Source organism: Emydura macquarii, unplaced genomic scaffold (genome assembly GCF_026122565.2).
Source record: "Emydura macquarii macquarii isolate MOO-44397 ecotype Brisbane River unplaced genomic scaffold, CSIRO-AGI_Emac_v2 contig_2805, whole genome shotgun sequence".
Classification (NCBI taxonomy): domain Eukaryota; kingdom Metazoa; phylum Chordata; order Testudines; family Chelidae; genus Emydura; species Emydura macquarii.
In genome coordinates this window covers 2,990,021-3,007,434 of record NW_027132942.1, presented here as the reverse complement: position 1 = coordinate 3,007,434, position 17,414 = coordinate 2,990,021, and the positions used below count along the sequence as shown (strand labels likewise).

At 49.7% G+C, this 17,414-nt stretch overlaps 1 protein-coding gene across 1 annotated transcript in view; it reads left to right on the top strand.

The window, feature by feature from the left end:
- RNF220 (ring finger protein 220) overlaps nucleotides 1-17,414 on the top strand; it is a 332,511-nt gene that overhangs the window by 218,116 nt on the left and 96,981 nt on the right. Inside the window, exon 5 of the mRNA XM_067567892.1 lies at nucleotides 11,859-11,904. Coding sequence (XP_067423993.1) covers nucleotides 11,859-11,904 — 46 coding nt within the window. The remainder of the gene's footprint in view (nucleotides 1-11,858; nucleotides 11,905-17,414) is intronic.

The window sequence follows — 17,414 nt, the reverse complement described above, 5'->3', positions numbered from 1 at the left end:
GTCCTCCCAGTAGGTGGTGATGTATTAATTTAGGTGGAATAAATGGGCTAAAGGTGTTAACGTAACCCAGGCACTGGCCAGCATTTAAACTGTGTCGAACAAGGTCTACAGAGACCTCAGCCTGCTTAGTGCCATGACAAACCTTTTAACTTTTTATTAAATACACAGGAAGGAAGGAAAAACAGGTAAAGCCTTTGAAAGGTAAAGTGTTAAATAAGCGTCTCGTTTTCACAACATCCCTTGTTCCCGTTCCCTTTAGCTGTGGACAGTGCGTGGAAGGAAACCCCCCCTGTTGTTTGACAGCCTCTGAGTTGGTCATAACTGTCCTTCTGGGGAAACAAGAAGACGTTAGTAGAGATGGGCTGGAGATTAGAGGGGGGGTGGAATAGCCCATCTCCTTTGGCCGCCAGTTGGGCTTACTAGCCAACATACTCATTTTGACTCGTTAACGTCCGGCTCCACATGCCCTGTTTTTAACAAGCATAATTTCAACACAGTCCTTGAATCGTAGCAGGAGGCCTTTCTCTGTTAGACTAGTTCAGTTTTTCTGTCTCCCTTTTTTTGTACCTTTTCTCATCAACATTTCTTCGTAGAGGTTCCCGTGACACCTCATGAACTTTTACATCCTTTTGACAGTTGCGCTCCCAGTTCGGGTTTATTTGTAGGCCCAGTTAGAACCGTGGACTGGAAGGGGCCTCAAGAGGTCATCTAGTCCAGTCGCCTGCACTCATGGCAGGACTAGGTATTATCTAGACCATCCCTGGCAGGTGTCTGTCCAGCCTGCTCTTAAAAATCTCCAATGATGGAGATTCCACAACCTCCCTGGCAATTTATTCCAGTGCTTAACGACCCTGACAGTCAGGAAGCTTTTCCTAATGTCCAGCCAAAACCGTTCTTGCTGCAGATTAAGTCCATTGCTTCTTGTCCTGTCCCCAGAGGTTAAGAACAGTTTTTCTCCCTCCTCCTTGTAACAACCTTTTCTGTACTTTAAAACGATGTATGAACTTGAAAATTGTCACAACAGTAGCCAGGGGACTGTAAAAGTAGCCCCTTCGCTAGCCATGTGATCACAGCAGCTCTGGCTCTTACAGTATTGATCTTCAGAGACTTGCTTCTGCTGGATCAGAACGATGGGTTTTGAGGTTGACTGCTCTGGCCTGGCTAGTCCCGGCTCTTGCACTGATTCATCAGAGAGAGTCTCCATCTGTAAAATCCAGATTCGGCTCTAGAGTTTAGCCTCCAGAATTCAAAGGTGTCTGGATTCAGGGTTTGGGCTCAGACCCATGTCTAGATCTTCAGTTGCACGGGGAACCTGTATTTGCATTAGCCAGCTTTTTCCTTAACAGCCTGGTTCATACTGGATTTAATCTAGACCCAATGAACTAGGTGGCAGCCAGAAAGTGAGAACTTCTCAGTGATGCCAAAGCGGGATCCCGGGAGAGCTGAATGGCACATGCTTCTGGAGGGCAGGGAGCGCGAGGAGCAGGAGATGAAGATCAAGGGGACAGGGCAAGGAGTGGTGGAAGCGATCACGGGGGATGGGGTGTGGACAGTTAATGACATTAAACAGTGTCTTGCATTTATACAGCTCCCTCCAACCTGGAGGGTCCCAAGGTGTTTTACCAGCTGATATATATGTGAGGGTCACTTCCTGTGCCATTGAAACGCCGCCTGCTCTGGAGTGGAAGGCAGCCGCAGCGGCACATTTACTAGATAACAAACACACCCCCTGGGGGCGTCGGTAGATGACCCATGGCTTTGTGCTGGCCCTGTGCACCGAGGGCCCCGATTCTGCAAAGACCTATGCGTGAAAGTGATCCTGTTGAACCCAGCGGCCACTGATGTACTTACAGCTGAGCCCCTGTGTAAGTCTTCTCCGGATCTGAGCCCTAGGAAGCACAGGCCGTCTGGCCAGACTGACCTTCACTGCCCTCCCCTGGGCCAGCTGGGCCTTTCCTGTCCAGGAGCAGGTTCACAGCAGCCGCTGGCTTGTCCCTGCCCCTGTCACCAAGAGGAAAGGGGAGGGAAGGAGAGACATTTATGAGGAGAGCGGTCTCTTTATTATCCAGCAAACGTGGGGCTGCTGATGCTGTGGATTTATCCTCTTTCATTCCCCTCTGATTTGTGTCCCTGCCCCTCGCCATGGCAGATTAACTATGGAGGGAGAAAAAGAAGGGAGTCGTCTCCGTGCTGTCAGAGGGTGACAGCAATAACAGCCCTGGACACTTTATCCACGGCTTCTCCGGTGGAGAGAGAAAGATGAGAAATGCAGCCGCCTGTCCCAGAGAAAGATGCCCCATTCCTCTGCTCCCCTAACCAACTCCATGACCCCAGGGGAGGCAAGCTGGCTCCCAGCTTTACTTCTGGTAAGGATGTGGCTTGTGCCCTCCAATCACCTTGTTGGGGGTCAGTGGGGAACTTTTAGTGGAACAGATCTCTCCTGAAGTGGATTTCCTCTTTAAATTAGCCACAGCGCTCAAAACTTTTGGTGCCTAAAGTTAGTCTCCCAAATTCAGGGGATGGTCTTGTTGTTCAAGCCCTGGTGTGGGCCTTCAGAGATCTGGGATTGATTCCTGGCTCTGCTACAGTTTCCCTGTGTGACCCTGGGCAAGTCCCTTAATCTCAATTCTGCACCTGTAAAATGGGGCTAGTAGTGCTTCCCTACCTCACAAGACAAAGCTATTAATGGGAGGGGCTGCAATATTCTGTGACGGGGGGCCGTGTAAGCACCGGACAGACAGACTGGCATACCATGCATCCAGATAGCCTGCTTGTGGGTGTGAGAGGGGGAAATGGAAGGAATGCTTAATAAAAACAGAGCTGGGGAATAAATCTCAGATCCATTTTTTCCCCTAAGCAGCATACATCTGATATTGGTGCCTTTGTCCTGTGTTAATACCACCAACTGGGGATAATTATCCACTCATTACCCTGCCAGTAACAAAGAGCCCCAAGATCAATCTCACATACCACTTTTCCCTCTGACTTTTATCTTCCCTTTATGTTTTTTTCTGTAACCTTTTTTGCCTGGGTTTTAAGCAACATGTGTGATAAACACAAAGCTGGGACTGAGATGAAAATATAATGCTGCAGTAAAGAGAACTCCATCCCCAGCCCCCAACCTTCACTTCCTCAGTCAGCCTCTATTAAAACCAGCTGGCTCTCTGGGCAGTTTAACTGAGCTTGGTTGAGCCCAGGAGGCAGCACAGGTTATATTTTATCCCGGGGTCACCAGCTGATGGGTGCAGGTTAGAGGCTCAGCAGTGAATGTTTGGCTTGCAAGCTTTTGGTCGATGGTGTCACAGGTGTGAGGCTACAGAGGGAAGGGGGATTTGAGTGAGGTCAGGCGACTCACTTGCAGGACTTCATGCAGTCCAGTTGCTGCGACAGTCCTGCCGGGGTTTCATTTATTTTGGGGAGCAGGGAGCTGGATTGCAGTTTCAAGAGTTTAGCAAGCCAGGTGCACATTGGGTGCTGAGCTCTTGTGAAAATCCAGCCATCACGGGCACAAGGGTCACTGCTGCATGCTGAGCGCTTTGGAAAATCCAGACTGGCTGTTGGCACTGAGCATTTGGAAATGGGGCCCCATGTATCAGCTGTTAGGAGATCTTTTAACTGGAGTTTGGAGCCGCTGATGTTGACAGGTTAAAAATCATGGGCCAAGTCACTCAGCTGATAAAAATCAATGTGCTGGTTCTCCTGTAGAGTCTGTGGGAGCTATGCCAATTGACACCAGCTGAGGATCTGGCCCTATATAGTTTTTAAAAACACCTAATTTCTCTGTTTAGGATTTAAATGACACCTCCACGTATTTACACTCACATTAAAAAAATCCAGTTCACTTTCCTCCACCGCCACTTGCTTCCTTTTTTGCATTTCTCCCAGTGTGAGCCATGTAAACTGAGCTGCTCCTCTTTGCTTTGGGTTCTGACCAATTTCATTTTCAGGTGCTTCTGCCTCAGGGCTGAAGTGTTTGTGTTGCAAATCTTGCTGCCAGGGGCTGATTCTTTGCTTTAAGAAATACACTGTTTCCATTGGAATGTTTTTTAAAGGGGATATTTCAGCTTTGAAAACGTTTATTTTTACCAAATCTAATTTGGGAGCCAAATGTGCTCTGGCAGGGTCTCTTTCCAACCAAAGCCCCGAGGAGAATTATTTAGGTAGCACTGCTAATGGTTAGAGCAGAACGCTGCGATCCAGAAGACTGGGAGACTGTTTCCAACCTTGCTATTGATTCACTCTGATTTTCAGCAAGTCCCTTCTCTGCTCCGTGTCTGAAGGGCCTAATGGGGACAATACCCAATATTTGCAAAAGTGCAGGCTATTGCTACTGTTACAAAAGGATTTTTCATAAGCCTTATTATTATTCTTTGTATCACGATAGAAACCAACCAAGATCAGGGATCCATGGTGCTAGGCCCACATCCCTGTCCTGTCCCAAAGAGCTGATGCTCTAAATAGACAGAGAAAGGAACACTATCTCCGTCTTACGGATGGAGGAGTGAGGTACACAGAAATTAGATGGTTTGACCAAGATCACACAGAAAGTCTGTAGCAGAGATGGAAAGTTAACTTCCCCAATAAGTCCTAGTGTAGAACCTTAGCCACCAGGCCAGTCCACGTCTTGGTTAGATTGAATGATCAACCCATATCTGTTTTTAAGGCCCGTAACAAAACTGCCAGCCCGCCCGCCTGAGCTGAGGCCAGTGCTGAGCAAACAGTTCCCTCCAAAAAGGTCCTCAGTTGTTGGTCCTGCCCTGTGTCTCAAGGAAAAAGCACCATAGTGGTCAAACTTGGGCGTCTCTAAAGGACACTGTCAACTTGATCAACCCACTTCTGTCTGGAAACAGAGTACCTGGTAGAGTAACAGCTTGCACCAGAAAGGACTAGGGCTGAAAAAAAGTCAGCAAAAGTATATGATGTCTCCCTCTGTTTTTCAGTTATTGGAAGGCTTGGAAGATTTTATCAGTAAATGTTGATTTCACCGTACACACACACACTGACGAAAAAATATTTCCATTGATAATTTAAATTTACAGATAGACAAAGTAAGGAAAATGCTGCCTGAGAACTTTTAATGCTTGATTTAAGGTTATTTACCGTGAATGTTTTGCCACGTAATATTGACAATTTGTGCTTTAATGGTTATAGCGCTCTAACTTTTCGACTATCCAACGTCTACTATTGTTAAATAATTGTTTGACCCTCCCCCATCATTTCCTGCAACTATGAAAATTGAAATCAATAAACATCAAAACGTGTAAAAATAAACATTGATATTATCCGTTGAAATTATAAAAAAAATAAAAATTGAATTCTGCCACGCTTCGTCATTGGCTTTGTGCATTTGAGAGCACTTTGTGTAGGGTCAGTTGTACTGTTTCCCCCGCACGATCAGTTCAGTAGTCTGTTTCTGCCTTGTAAAAAAGACCCTTATAAACATCAGGCAATCAGTTATTACAATGCTGAGAGCTTTATCGGTACCTAGATAGATAAATGAACAAAGGAACCAAAACACCCTTTATAAAAAACATTTTTAAAGGAATCTTTAAAAGCAGAAATCAGGGTTTGCATTTAAAAGGACCTATCAGAAACTGGATTTTTTTTAAATTAGTTTTAAAATTTCAAGTTGACAGTGTCCCAGAATTGCTAGTCCAAGTATTCCAAAACCACGAATCAGGCCACAAAAATCATGAGATTGGCTTAAAAAAACATGAGATTTTTAAAAATCTGAATAGATGTTGGGTTCTTTGTCTTTTGATTTTTGAGCCTTTAGGTCACTCTTGGTCACATTTTCAATCTTTCCTCCTTGTCCACCAGGGCTAGAAACCTACATTTTTAAAATAAATGAAAGCTGAGATTCTCCCATAATCACAGGATTCCAGGAGCTGGATTTTTCAGAAAAACAATAAATGTCATAATACTCATGATAAAATCACAAGAGTTGGCAACACTTAGACACCCAAGTCCCCAACAAGGCATGTCAATACGGTACCTTGAATTTCAGAGCTCCCATTTAAGTCAACATCTAACAACATAAGAACGGTCAAAGTGGGTCAGACCAATGATCCCGCTAGCCCAGTGTCCTGTCTTTTGACAGTGGCCAATGCCAAGTGCTTCAGAGGGACTGAACAGAACAGGGCAATCATCCATTCATCCATCCCCTGTCGTCCAGTCCCAGCTACTGGCAGTCAGAGGCTAGGGATGCCCAGAGCATGGGATTGCGTCTCTGACTGTCTTGAAATCCATGGGCATTTGAGGGGATCAGCACTTCTGAAAATCATACCACCTTTATGTAGGTGCCTAGCTATAGATGTTGATGCCTAATTTTAGGCACCCAGGTTTGAACATTTTTGTCCTAAGCCCACTGTCTCCGCGCACATCTTCCAGGGGTCTGGACTCATAGGAACACAGGCCATAGGACTCAAAGAGACCTCCTAGGTCAGGGAATCCAGTCTCCTGCTATTGCGCCCCAGAGGTGCTCTACCAGAAACACATGCCACATCAGCACATGTGTTTCCATCCTGCCACATTCCTAGAGCCGCATCTTCGTAGTTTCCATTGCATGAGCATTGTCACCGCAAGGTCAGCTGTCATCAGCTGGCGGGCGGCCACTTCCTAAAATTACACCCTCTTTTTGTGTGTGGGGAGTGTTCTTTGGAAGGAAAAATTGTAAAGGTCACCTCACATAACAGTGAACGGGGCACGGGGTCTGGAGTGACGCCCCAGGGACTGCGGGGAATATGGTGTTGGATGTGGAGAGCCACACCTGGGACTTTGGGGCAATTTAAACGTGGTGCTGGGGCTGGACAGTGGCCCCATGGACTTCTGGGTAATTCAGCAGCAGCCCTTGGCACCTCAGGGGGTTATTTAATATTAATTGGTGATTTTTCTCAAGAGGTCAATGCCTGTTTTAAAAAGGGCCCTGCCCATCCATCCCTTATTGCCTTTTTCTTTAAACTTTGCTGAAAGGGAATGTCTTAACAGCTGATGTGAAACAGTCAATGGAGGGGGGGAAATCACCGTAGATCCCCAGCAGCACATGGGTATCTGGCCATCTGACTCCAATTAACATTCATACATGTGACGCAGCTGAATGCCTTCACAGTGATCCCAGGGGATAGCCACCCTGATGGGGTTTTAACTCCAGGAACAACAGTTCTCTGAGTCAGTGAGTGTCCCTCCTGGAGTCTGAGACCTTCATAACCCAGTGCGCACACGCACACACTCTCTATCTTTCTCCCACACTACATGTATAGGTGCGAATCCCCTAAAATGGATAACGTAGAAACATCCATTTATCTGATCAAAATGCAAAGCCGTGACAATGAAAATGTAGGGTGCCCCACAAATCTCTGGCCATTCGTGGGATGCCCCCGACCCCCATGTGCCCTTTCTCTCCTCCTCTGCCATCTTTTTGTGTAAAAGAGAAAGAAGTTGTTTTGTTGTAATGAACTAGATAAACAATTCCCCAAATAGATTAAAACGAACTGTAACTTATAAAAACGGGTAGTAATTATATTTTATTAGCTAGCAAAACACCATTTTTTTATTTCAAAGGATAATTCTGTGTAAATCACGTTAATTAGAAGTGTCAGAGGAGCCTGTGAATATCGTACTTAGTAACTAATTTCCTATGTACAGGTTATAATTTAAAACACATGGATCACTCGCCGAGTGGAAATATGCTAGCCATGAAATAATGTGGGGAGTGTCAGGGTTATTACTATGTAAATGTGTAATCATTTCAGACCACTGCAGACTTGCTTCGTGATTAAAGAGAATTCCGAGGTCTCCAAAGATTGTGCTCTCTGGAAGGGCCTAGAGCGAAAAACTTTAAAAGGCACCAAAAAGTGTTTGAACTTTAAAGGTCTTGATTTCCCTTTTACCATTTTTAATTTGTCTGCGGTGTTTATGGAATGGAAGGTTTCTCTTTGCTGATGGCCTTTCGATTCTCAGTCCATTGCCAGCTTCTCTTAACAGTTCACTGCCTGGAAGCACACCACCTCCCGCAAAGGAGAATGGCAGTACAAAGTGTTGCAAAGCCTTTATTGTAGATTATTATTTAGAGGCGCATAGAAACTGCCAGACTAAATCAGACCCAAGGTCCATCTACTCGGGTATTCTGCCTTCAACAGAGGCCGGCACTGGCTGCCTCTGAGGAAGGTACAAGAAACCCCCTAGCAGACACATATGCAATGATCTGTTCCAGAGAAAACTTTTTCCTAAACCCCGAGAGTTAGAGATTGGCTTACGCTCTGAAGCGTGAGAGTTTATAGCCGTTCCAAATCTCTCTCTCGACCTCTCTTCCTTTTTTTTTTCTTTTTAATAATTACTATGCAAAGGACTAATGCAACAGGACTAAATTTGGCCCAAAATGTAGGGTTTTACTTTGAAAAATTACAAAAAACTAAGAATACTAGAAACTCCAGTGTTTAAGTTTCGGACCTGCAGCTCTACAGGTCTGAGCCAAAGTCGGTGAAAACCATGAGAGACTGGCTAGTGATTTCAGTGGCCTTTGGGTTAATTGCTTTGAGGGCTGAGAAACTCTATCAGCAGTGTTATCCTCTGTGGACTGTCTGCGAAAGGGGCATATGCACCACCTTGAGCCAGTAGTTCTAGAAACAACTTTTTGAAACAGAGTTTAGTCCTCTTCCCGCGCCCCACAGTCCAGTCCTAGTGTTTGCAATACAAGGCTGCATGCTTAGTGCAGGAGAACCAGAAAATGAAACTGACTAGAAAAAGGGTGAAACTGACGAATGTTCTTTCCTTGTCAGAGGTGGAAGGATTTGAAGAGTCAAACAAGAATATCCTTCTCCCTGTTGCTTTTAAGTTTAACCATTTCAAGCATCATTAACAACAGAGGGAACGAAACTTGTTTTTTAAAAATATGATATTATGCCTAAAAGGGGAAGAAGTTGTTTCACGGTCACAGAATGATTTAAATAAAGAGAGAAAATTGAAAATCAGGAGCCGAGCCAATTGCATTATATCCAGGGCCAGGTTCAGAGCTCATGTGAATGGGTGAAGTCAGCGGAGTTGTGTCTAGAACCAGAATTTCACCGGACTGGAATTTGCCCTCAATGTCAGCTCTAAATCACAAAACTTCGCTGACTGCCATAGTACGTAACCGCCCTGGTTTTCTGTGCTGGGTCAGGAGGTCGCATCGCCTGTGAACTGAATGGGGCTGGCTACAAGTACAGCAGAAACAGTTGTTCCTAGGAGAAGTAATGGGCCTGAGGGACATAGGTGGACAGAACGGCACTGGAGAGGCTCACAGATGGGCTTCTGCGACTTTTTTCATCCCTCCCTTCCGCACCCCTTTCCTTCTCGGACTCACACAGATGGAATCACAGGACCGTCTCCTACATACAAGAGAATGCGAAGCAAAAGGAATGAATGAGCAGAGAAAAAAGGTGGAATCAACTTCACAACTCCTCTGTGAATCCTGCACTGCCGCATAGTGCCATATTCACAGCCCTGGAGACTGATGTCCCCTGTCTACCCGATATGCAGACTCTCCTGCCGCGTCCCCCATCTCACACACACACACACACACACCCTCCTATTCCCCCCCAACACACACAGAGTGTGCCTGTGGTAGGGAATACACACACAATCTTTTTGCTGGAGACACAGTATGACTGGGTGAGCTTCAACCCCAGTCACTGGGAATTCTGCCGGGTCTGATTGGGAAGGGAGTCCCCCCCAAGCTGTGGAGTGACAGCAACGCCTGCAGTAGCTATCAAGGGGCTGCAGATCTGTCAGCTTCAGCCCTCCCCATAAACCAACCCTTTGATGACCCACAGAGCTGGGCTCCAAGATGTCCAGGGGCCGCAGAACCCTTGCATGGGCTCCCCCTACATTTCACAGCGTGCAGCAAAACTGCATCCCTTCTGCACTGGGTGTGGGCAGAATATACCCCAGTGGAGCTGGCTGGCCCAGACCCAGTGCTTCTGTAATCTCCGCATGAGAAAACAGAGAGAAACAGCTTCCAGCATTTCCCCTTGTTCATCTGGCTGGTGCCAATGCAGTCCCTGCTGGCACAGCCAGGGCTGTGCTGTGAAAGTGGTTCTGGAAGGCAACGCGCCCCCCGTCACCAACGCAGCGACAATCAGGACTCCTAGAGAGGGACACAGGGGAGGAGGACAATGCCTGAGACGCTCATCTGTGTTCATGGCCGGCCAAGATTCCAAGTAGCTGAAGCTGTTGGGCTAGGAATCATGTCTGAAAAGTGCCTCGCTGACTTCTGAGCCTTTGGAGTGGGAAAGGGAGAGGCAGCAAGCCCTTGGTCTCTTGCGCTTCGGTGCCCTGATCCTGATGCATAATTCCTTATCTCGCCCCTTGTGAGTCCCAAAGCGGGGCACGGGCGGGTGTGGCGCAGTTGCGGAGGTTTGTAGCCTGAGGAGGAAGACACCTTCCTCCATCCCTTCTCATTTCATAACACCCAGCCATCTGCCAAATCAAGGCGGATTATAGCCGGCCAAATTCAATTTCTCCCCACTGCCACTGCAGCGCGGCATCTGGGGCTAAAGTGTCCCCGACAAAGCGAACATGACAGCCACATCGCTTTTTTGTCACATCCAGTACTGTGTTGATCTTCTAAAAGTCTCATAAAAATGTATTGATGTCTCCCATATTGCCGTGATTGGGAAGAAAGGAGAACGGGCGCGCGTGTGTGTGCGTGTATATTAATGTTTCTGGAGTAGATCTGATTTGATATGTCTTGTTCTATTGTCAGCAGCTGTTTAGCGAGGCTTTTTAATACTTTCTGGCTGCCGATCGCTCATCCTTAGCCTGAGATGCAGGCTTGCATACAAATTTTGTTATTAAACACAATTCCATTTCTTCCCCCCCCCCAACCGCTGCCTTTACCCGCTAACCTCCCCCCTCCACCCACCCATCCATCATCTCCCCGGGGCTATGGTGAGGTGGGAGCCAGCCACCCCGCCACAACATACTTGCAAGCGCAGGCATCGGGTTGGCAACATATTTCAAGATCCTTTTTGCCTGCTGCCGGTGCTTTGCATTGACAAATCGAATCATGGGGAAATAATTTATTTCCTAATGTTGTTTGCAGCATGTTAGTGGGAGAATTTACATGAGAGAGATTACTTTAATAACCAAAAAATTACAGTGCGGCCCTCCCCGCCACGTCGGCTTTGATATGTAATTGTTTCAAGTTTAACCTGTCTGGAGGGGGGAAGGCGTTATTAAATCTGTAGCATCTCACACCGGGGAGGGGCGGGCGGGGAGGAGGGCCCTGACTCTGATCTCATTCCCCACTGAAAAGGAGCCGCTAACTGGGAAACAAGCGGAATTAACAAATGACGCCTCCACGCTGGTTGGAATCGGGGGCGTTTTTTTCGGGGTTGATCTCTCTTTCTCTTTTTCTGCCTTCCCTCGAGCCCGACCCTGCGCGGTGCTGAGCGCCCTCGGTTCCCCGTGGCTGTGCTCTAAGAAGGCACTCTGCACCGCGCAGGATCGGGCCCCTCGTCACTGCTGTTCCCACGGGAGAGGTCACAGGGAAAGACGGGCAGCCGCAGGAGAGAGGAGGGAATGGGTTGCCCTTGGCAAAATCTCACCAGCTGGAGTTTGGGTTTTGTGAACCCTGGACTGGCTCGGCTCTAGGCTCCGCTTTAGCCAAACCTTTCCCGTTGGGGAGAGTTTGGTTAAACTCCCCATCTCTGCTCACAACCAGAACACTTGTGTTTCCCCTAGGCTAGGGTGTTCTGCCCTGTGGTATATTTAACTGCCTTTATTTCCCCTGCGTGATCTCTCCCCACCCCACACACCCCCTGTCCGTCGCAGTCATGCCCTGCTCAGAATGCTGACTCTCTTCTTTTCTCTCTTGGCAGTAAGAACTCCATATTGAAGGATTCCATGGCACCTGGCACCCCCAAGGTAAGTGAGGACAAGTGAAACCCATTGTAACGTGCCCCGACAGTGCCCTGATCTACGCCTGCTCCCCGCACCCACCCCACACACACACACGTCACTCCCCATCCCACGTGGCGATGTTCACACACCAGTCCCTGGGGTCATGGGTGTCTCTTGAATGGAGCTGTCTGGAGACGGAGGGCAGTCTCTGGGTAGTTTGTGGTCTCATGTCCAGGCACCGGTCTGCCCAGCGCGGGGTGGGGTGTGGCGGGGAGGCTGCTCCTACTTGGCCAGCTGCCAGCAGATTGCCTGCTGCTCTGGAGTGACTGGCTCCCAACACAATCCCGGCCACTCCTCTTTGCACCAAAGGGCCCGAAAGGTTCCGTCTCCTGGCAGCGGGTGAGAGTCGACCGTGCTCGCTCGTGCGCTGGAGTTAGTGGCGCCAGAGCCGCGTGCTGACTCTGGAGAGCTGGGAGTCGTAAGGTTCTGGGGGAATGACACAGACCAGGAAAAAGAGCCGCTGCTGCTGCATGTTGAAATGGTACCAAGATGCTGTATCTCAGGCAGCCTCCTCTCTCAGCAATGACCTGTTACCCCCTTGGCCCCGCACAGGGCTCTGAGAACGCATCTGTCACCCGTGAAGAGGGCCAAAGAAGTACCTAGACTGACAGCTAGACCTCCACAGCCGTGCAGGAGTCGCTGAGCATGGCTAGCCCATTTTATAGATTAGGAAACGGAGGCAAAGAGACGTAAAGTGACTTGCCCAAGGTCACAGCGATTAAGTGGCAGAGGCAGGCGCGGAACACGAGCATCCTGAATGCCAGTCTGCCAAGCTCAAGCAACTAGGCAGCCGCAGCTCTGTTGTCTAGTTGGACAAGTCATCAAGCTCAGAAAAAGTGCCCGTTGGGTTTTCAGTCGTGCCCTGTACACAGACAAAGAGCTTTACTGGTCACCGTTTAAATGCACTTGTTTCTGTGTAATCAGGTAAGGCGATCACATTGAGCCGGGGGTCAGACCTCTTTGATCCTGGGCCCGACATTATCACTGACTTGCACCGTGACATTAAGCAGTCATTTATCTTGCCTGTGCTTCAATTTACCCATCTCCTAAATGGGTGTTATAATACCAACCACACAAAGTTTTTAAGGGGCTCAGAACGCCCAAGGGGCCATCCTGCAGAGATCCCGGGTCCCAGCCAGCAGAGGGAAAGCTGGGATTTTATTGTAATTTGGAGGCTTTTTTTTTTTAGCTTGTTTTTAATATGACAAGTCTCAGGTCCTGCCTTTCCTTTTTTCCTGAAGGACTGGGGCAGTTTTTGGAGGACCTGTGACATCGTAACTGGAGAGCTCCCAGCCTGAGTTGTAACACACACACACACACATACACACACACATGAGCTGCAGTGCCAGTTTCAGCTGTGATGTTACCTTCCGGATCCTCCAACAATTTCCCAAGACCCCCAGGAAAAGAGCTGATAATAATACTTAGCGCTTGGGTAGCACTTCGCATCTCCAAAATGCAGTGCTCTGTACTGACTAACTGAAAGTCACAGGCCTGTATCGCTGCCCACATTTTACACCTGGGATGACTGATAGACAGGGAGGGTAAGTGAGTTGCCTGAGGTCAAAAGTAAGGCAGTGACACAAGCCAGGATCAGAGCTCAAGAGTTCCCGGCTTGCAGGCGAGTGTGCTGAGAGTTAGACCCGACTCTCTCAGCATCTCTCAGCTAAGTCAAGCCGTGGTATTTCTGATGTGAAAAACAAGCATTGAAAAAACACCCCAGGGCGCGTTTGAAAATCGCTGACTTTCAACATCCCAAAGGAGCCGGAAAGGGTGCAGGTGAAATAAAAGCACCTGTGCTTTGCAGGTTCCCCTCTCCCAAGTTGTCAGGTCTGAAAGCAGATAACTCAGCGATCCCCCTGCGGAGGGAGTGAGGGTTAGAGACAGATTAGCCGTTTGGAGGTAAATACACCAAGTCAGTGACAGATACCAGATAAAGAAGAAGGGTCCGTCTCGCGGCTGGGCTGGGCTTTTGAAGTTGCCATTGACAAAGAATCCCATTTGCCTTGAGAGAGGGGATTAAACTGGGACTGGAGAGTCGTTCTATGTAAAAGAGATCAGTCGCCTCCTGTCACCACACAGATCTTTTTCCTTTGCCTGTCACGTCCAGGTCTAAGAACATTCACTTCAAGAAGCTTGGGAGTGGGGGGAGAGAGGGTGCAATCGGGAAATCTTTCATTCCCCTCTCAGAAAGCCTGAAAGCTCCTTGGCCCTGGAGGATTCATTATTTCTAGGTGGCTTTTGCTGGGAGACAAGTCTTGTGTGGGGTGGAAAAGCAGAACGCTCTCGGCTTCATGTTGGCTTGGTATTAAAGGCCCCTTTGTAATTGTGCCGAGGCTGGCTGTGGGGCGAAGCTGCTCCTTCTCTTCGTGCTTGGCTGAGTTATTGCTTTCCCGGCCCGTGCACCCTGTCAGAATACGAAGTGCGCGCCGCGGAAGCACAGCCTGATCCACCTGACTTGTGCGGAACGAGACCAGCAGGCCTGGCCCAACCTGAGAGGTGAATTGTGCAGTGTGACAGGATCCCAGCCCAGGGGGGCGCGCTGGAGGCCTTTTCTAAGGGCCTGCTCTCAGGGTGTGATGGTCCAATGGCACCGAGCTGTGAGATGGAGGCAGTGTTGGGCTGACTCATTTAGCAGCAATCTTACCCCTCGGCCAGAAGACCATGGACTTGCATCCTGCCGTCGGCTCCTACCCAGTTCTGGTGCTGCAGTCCGGGGGCTGCGATGAGGGCTGTTACGGTGCCAGAGGGGCCGTGCTTTGAATGAGATGCTAAACCAAGCTCCCCTCGGCCAGGCTGTGCTGTGCACGTTTGATAAAACAGAGAAAGTATAACCCTGGTGTCCTGCCTGCCAGTCACCTTCTCCAGAACAGCGGGTCTAACCCCAGGCTTACAGCAGGTCTGTGCCTCACCTGCACCGTTATTGGCACCATGGCTTGCTCTTTGGAGAGTGTGTTGGGATCTCTGAGTGGACCATAGAGAACCAGAGTTGATTCTCTCCGTATCTGGGGCCTGTCGGGCAGGAAGCTGCCTGCCAGGCGTGGTGGGGGTGAGTTATTTTAACTCTAGACCGTCTCCGGTATTCTGTTGTTTATTCAAAACCCTCCTGTGGGCTTCCTTCTTGCCCTGCACTCCCCCACAATTACCCCACTCCCCTGGCAAAGACCTCGCCTGGAATTAAAATCCCTGCCGGAAACACCTGTTCTTCGTTCACTGGCTGCCTGCCCCTTAAGAGCTGTCACTCACCGCACTGGGTCAATTTTCATGGCAACATGTCAAAGAAAATCCAATCACTCCGCATGGTAGGTGATGAATCCAAGATTATGGGACCGGGTTCTTCTAGTATTGGAGCTGGCAGAGATCATGCCGGCCGGGCTAGTGCTCCGAGAGCCGGGCTTCCGGCAGCGAACTCGTCTGGTGTGCCGCTCTCCTGTCCACGCTGCCGCTGCAGAGAAGCAGTTGGAGGAGTGGAGCTGAGACCCAGCTTGTTCTTCGCAGCTTGCGTTCCCTATTTCCTGTCCTTAGAGCGCGGGCCCAAGCCTTTGTCCACCCGGACACGCCACTGCGGCTCAGTTTTCTACCAAGCCTGTGCCTGCTGCTCAAACCAGACCAGCGGTGGGTGGCAGGCAGGCTGGACAGTCGCAGCTGCCTCTGCTAAGCCTCTGCCGTGGAGGTTCCTTCCGCAGAGCCCCCAGCAGCTGTTCCTGGCTCAGAGAGCTGTTCCCTGGACCCTGCCCGCAGCTCCACGCCTAGGGAGCTCTCCTCCCGTCCTCTCCCAGGCGCTGTTCCTGGTCCTGAATCGATGCCGTTTGGGCTCCTGATGGCCTGGGTTAGCCGGGCGCACGCTGCTGCTTCTGGCTCTGCCGCTCTCCCTCCAGCCCACCCTGCCCGTGGCGTCCCTTCATGTCTTGTTCCCAGAGCGCTCGCCACTGGGGAGTCCCTGTAGGCCAGGAAAAGGACTTTCTGATGCTGGGATGCCTTGTAAGGCTCCTCTGCAGGCAGATCTGAAGCCCCCCATCTGCCCTGCATCTGAGGATGGATCTCCCTCTGAAGCAGGGGGCTGTGAGGTGTCTCAGCGCCCCACCCTTTCACACCCTGACGGCACCTCGGCACAGGGTCCTAGGCGCCGAGGAGCTGGTTTTCTGGGTGAGCTGTGCCGAGACAAGGACGGCTTGGCTGGAGGAACAAGCGATATTGCAGCGGGGATGGAACAGAGCCATGGGAAGGGATGGAGGTAGTCCGGCCCGGCCCCATGCTAGAGGCCAGAATGACGGGACGGTCTCCTAGCTCCACAGGCTCTTAGCACCAGCCGTTTGCAATAGGCGACCAGTGGCTCTTTCCTCCTGCCGGTGGCGTCACCCTGGGGAGGTGTGAGGAGAGGACTGTCCCCCGGGCGCCTTCTGAAAAGACCTTCCAGCCTGCTCCCCTGTTCCAAGGGGGCACAGGCAGCCGGTGCTCAGCCGCAGCACGTGGCCAGTGACTCAGAGAAGGCATTTCTCGCCCAAGTGTTTCAGTGCCTCCCTGCAGAGCTCAGAGGAAGCAGCTGCCCCCCGACCCCAGCGGGAGCCCGGCTTCCTTCACAAGGGAGGAGTGAGACTGGGCGATGGGGGGCACAGAGAACGAGCCGGAGGAGGAAGGCCCTTCTACGGTCCCTATGGGGACTAGCTGCTCTGCTGTTTGGCTGCGCAGCACTTGTCCCCGTGGGGCCCTGACGCTTGACTGGGCTTCCTCGCACTACCCCGATAGAAATGATATTTAGGCTAAAGGGCAAAATACACTTGGCGTCCCTGTCCTAAAACGGCCTCTGCTGCCAGCGCGTGTCCTCCGTAGCTGCATCCTTACCTGCGCGCCCCCGGTTCGGTGCTGCTCTCTTTTCAAACTGGTGCCTCGAGCAGCGAGAAAGGAAATACTGACCCGACCGAGTCCGGGATCCCCTGAGCCGCGCAGGGGCTGCTGTTCAGCCAATAACCTACCAGTCGCCCTGTTTGATCACAGATTGCCTGCAGATCGATTACGGGTCTCTTGATTTTTATTCCTGAGTTTTCACATTTCCCCCCGTTTGTAATTCTCCACCAAATCCTCTTGGTGACCAGTTCCTGGGCAAGGGATTGTCCATGGGCAGTTCACTCTGAGTATTTGATATCCAAAAATCAACCCTGGGGTGGTTAGTTTTTATTGCACACATAGTATTACGGCTATTCTTTGTTTGCATGAGCGTCACTCTGTGGCCCAGGTTACTGATGTGAATCCTGATGAAAGAACGGCTTTTTACACAATGCATAATTCATCTGTGGAACTTACCGCCACATGATATCATGTCGGTCAAGAGCTTAATAGGAATCAAAAAGGGATTTGACATTTATATGGATAATGAGACCATCTGTGGGGACAAGTACATAGAAATGATCTAACCTTTCTTACTTCAGGGTATTAACCAACGTCTAGATAATGGGGGCTGGGAAGAATAATCTGCT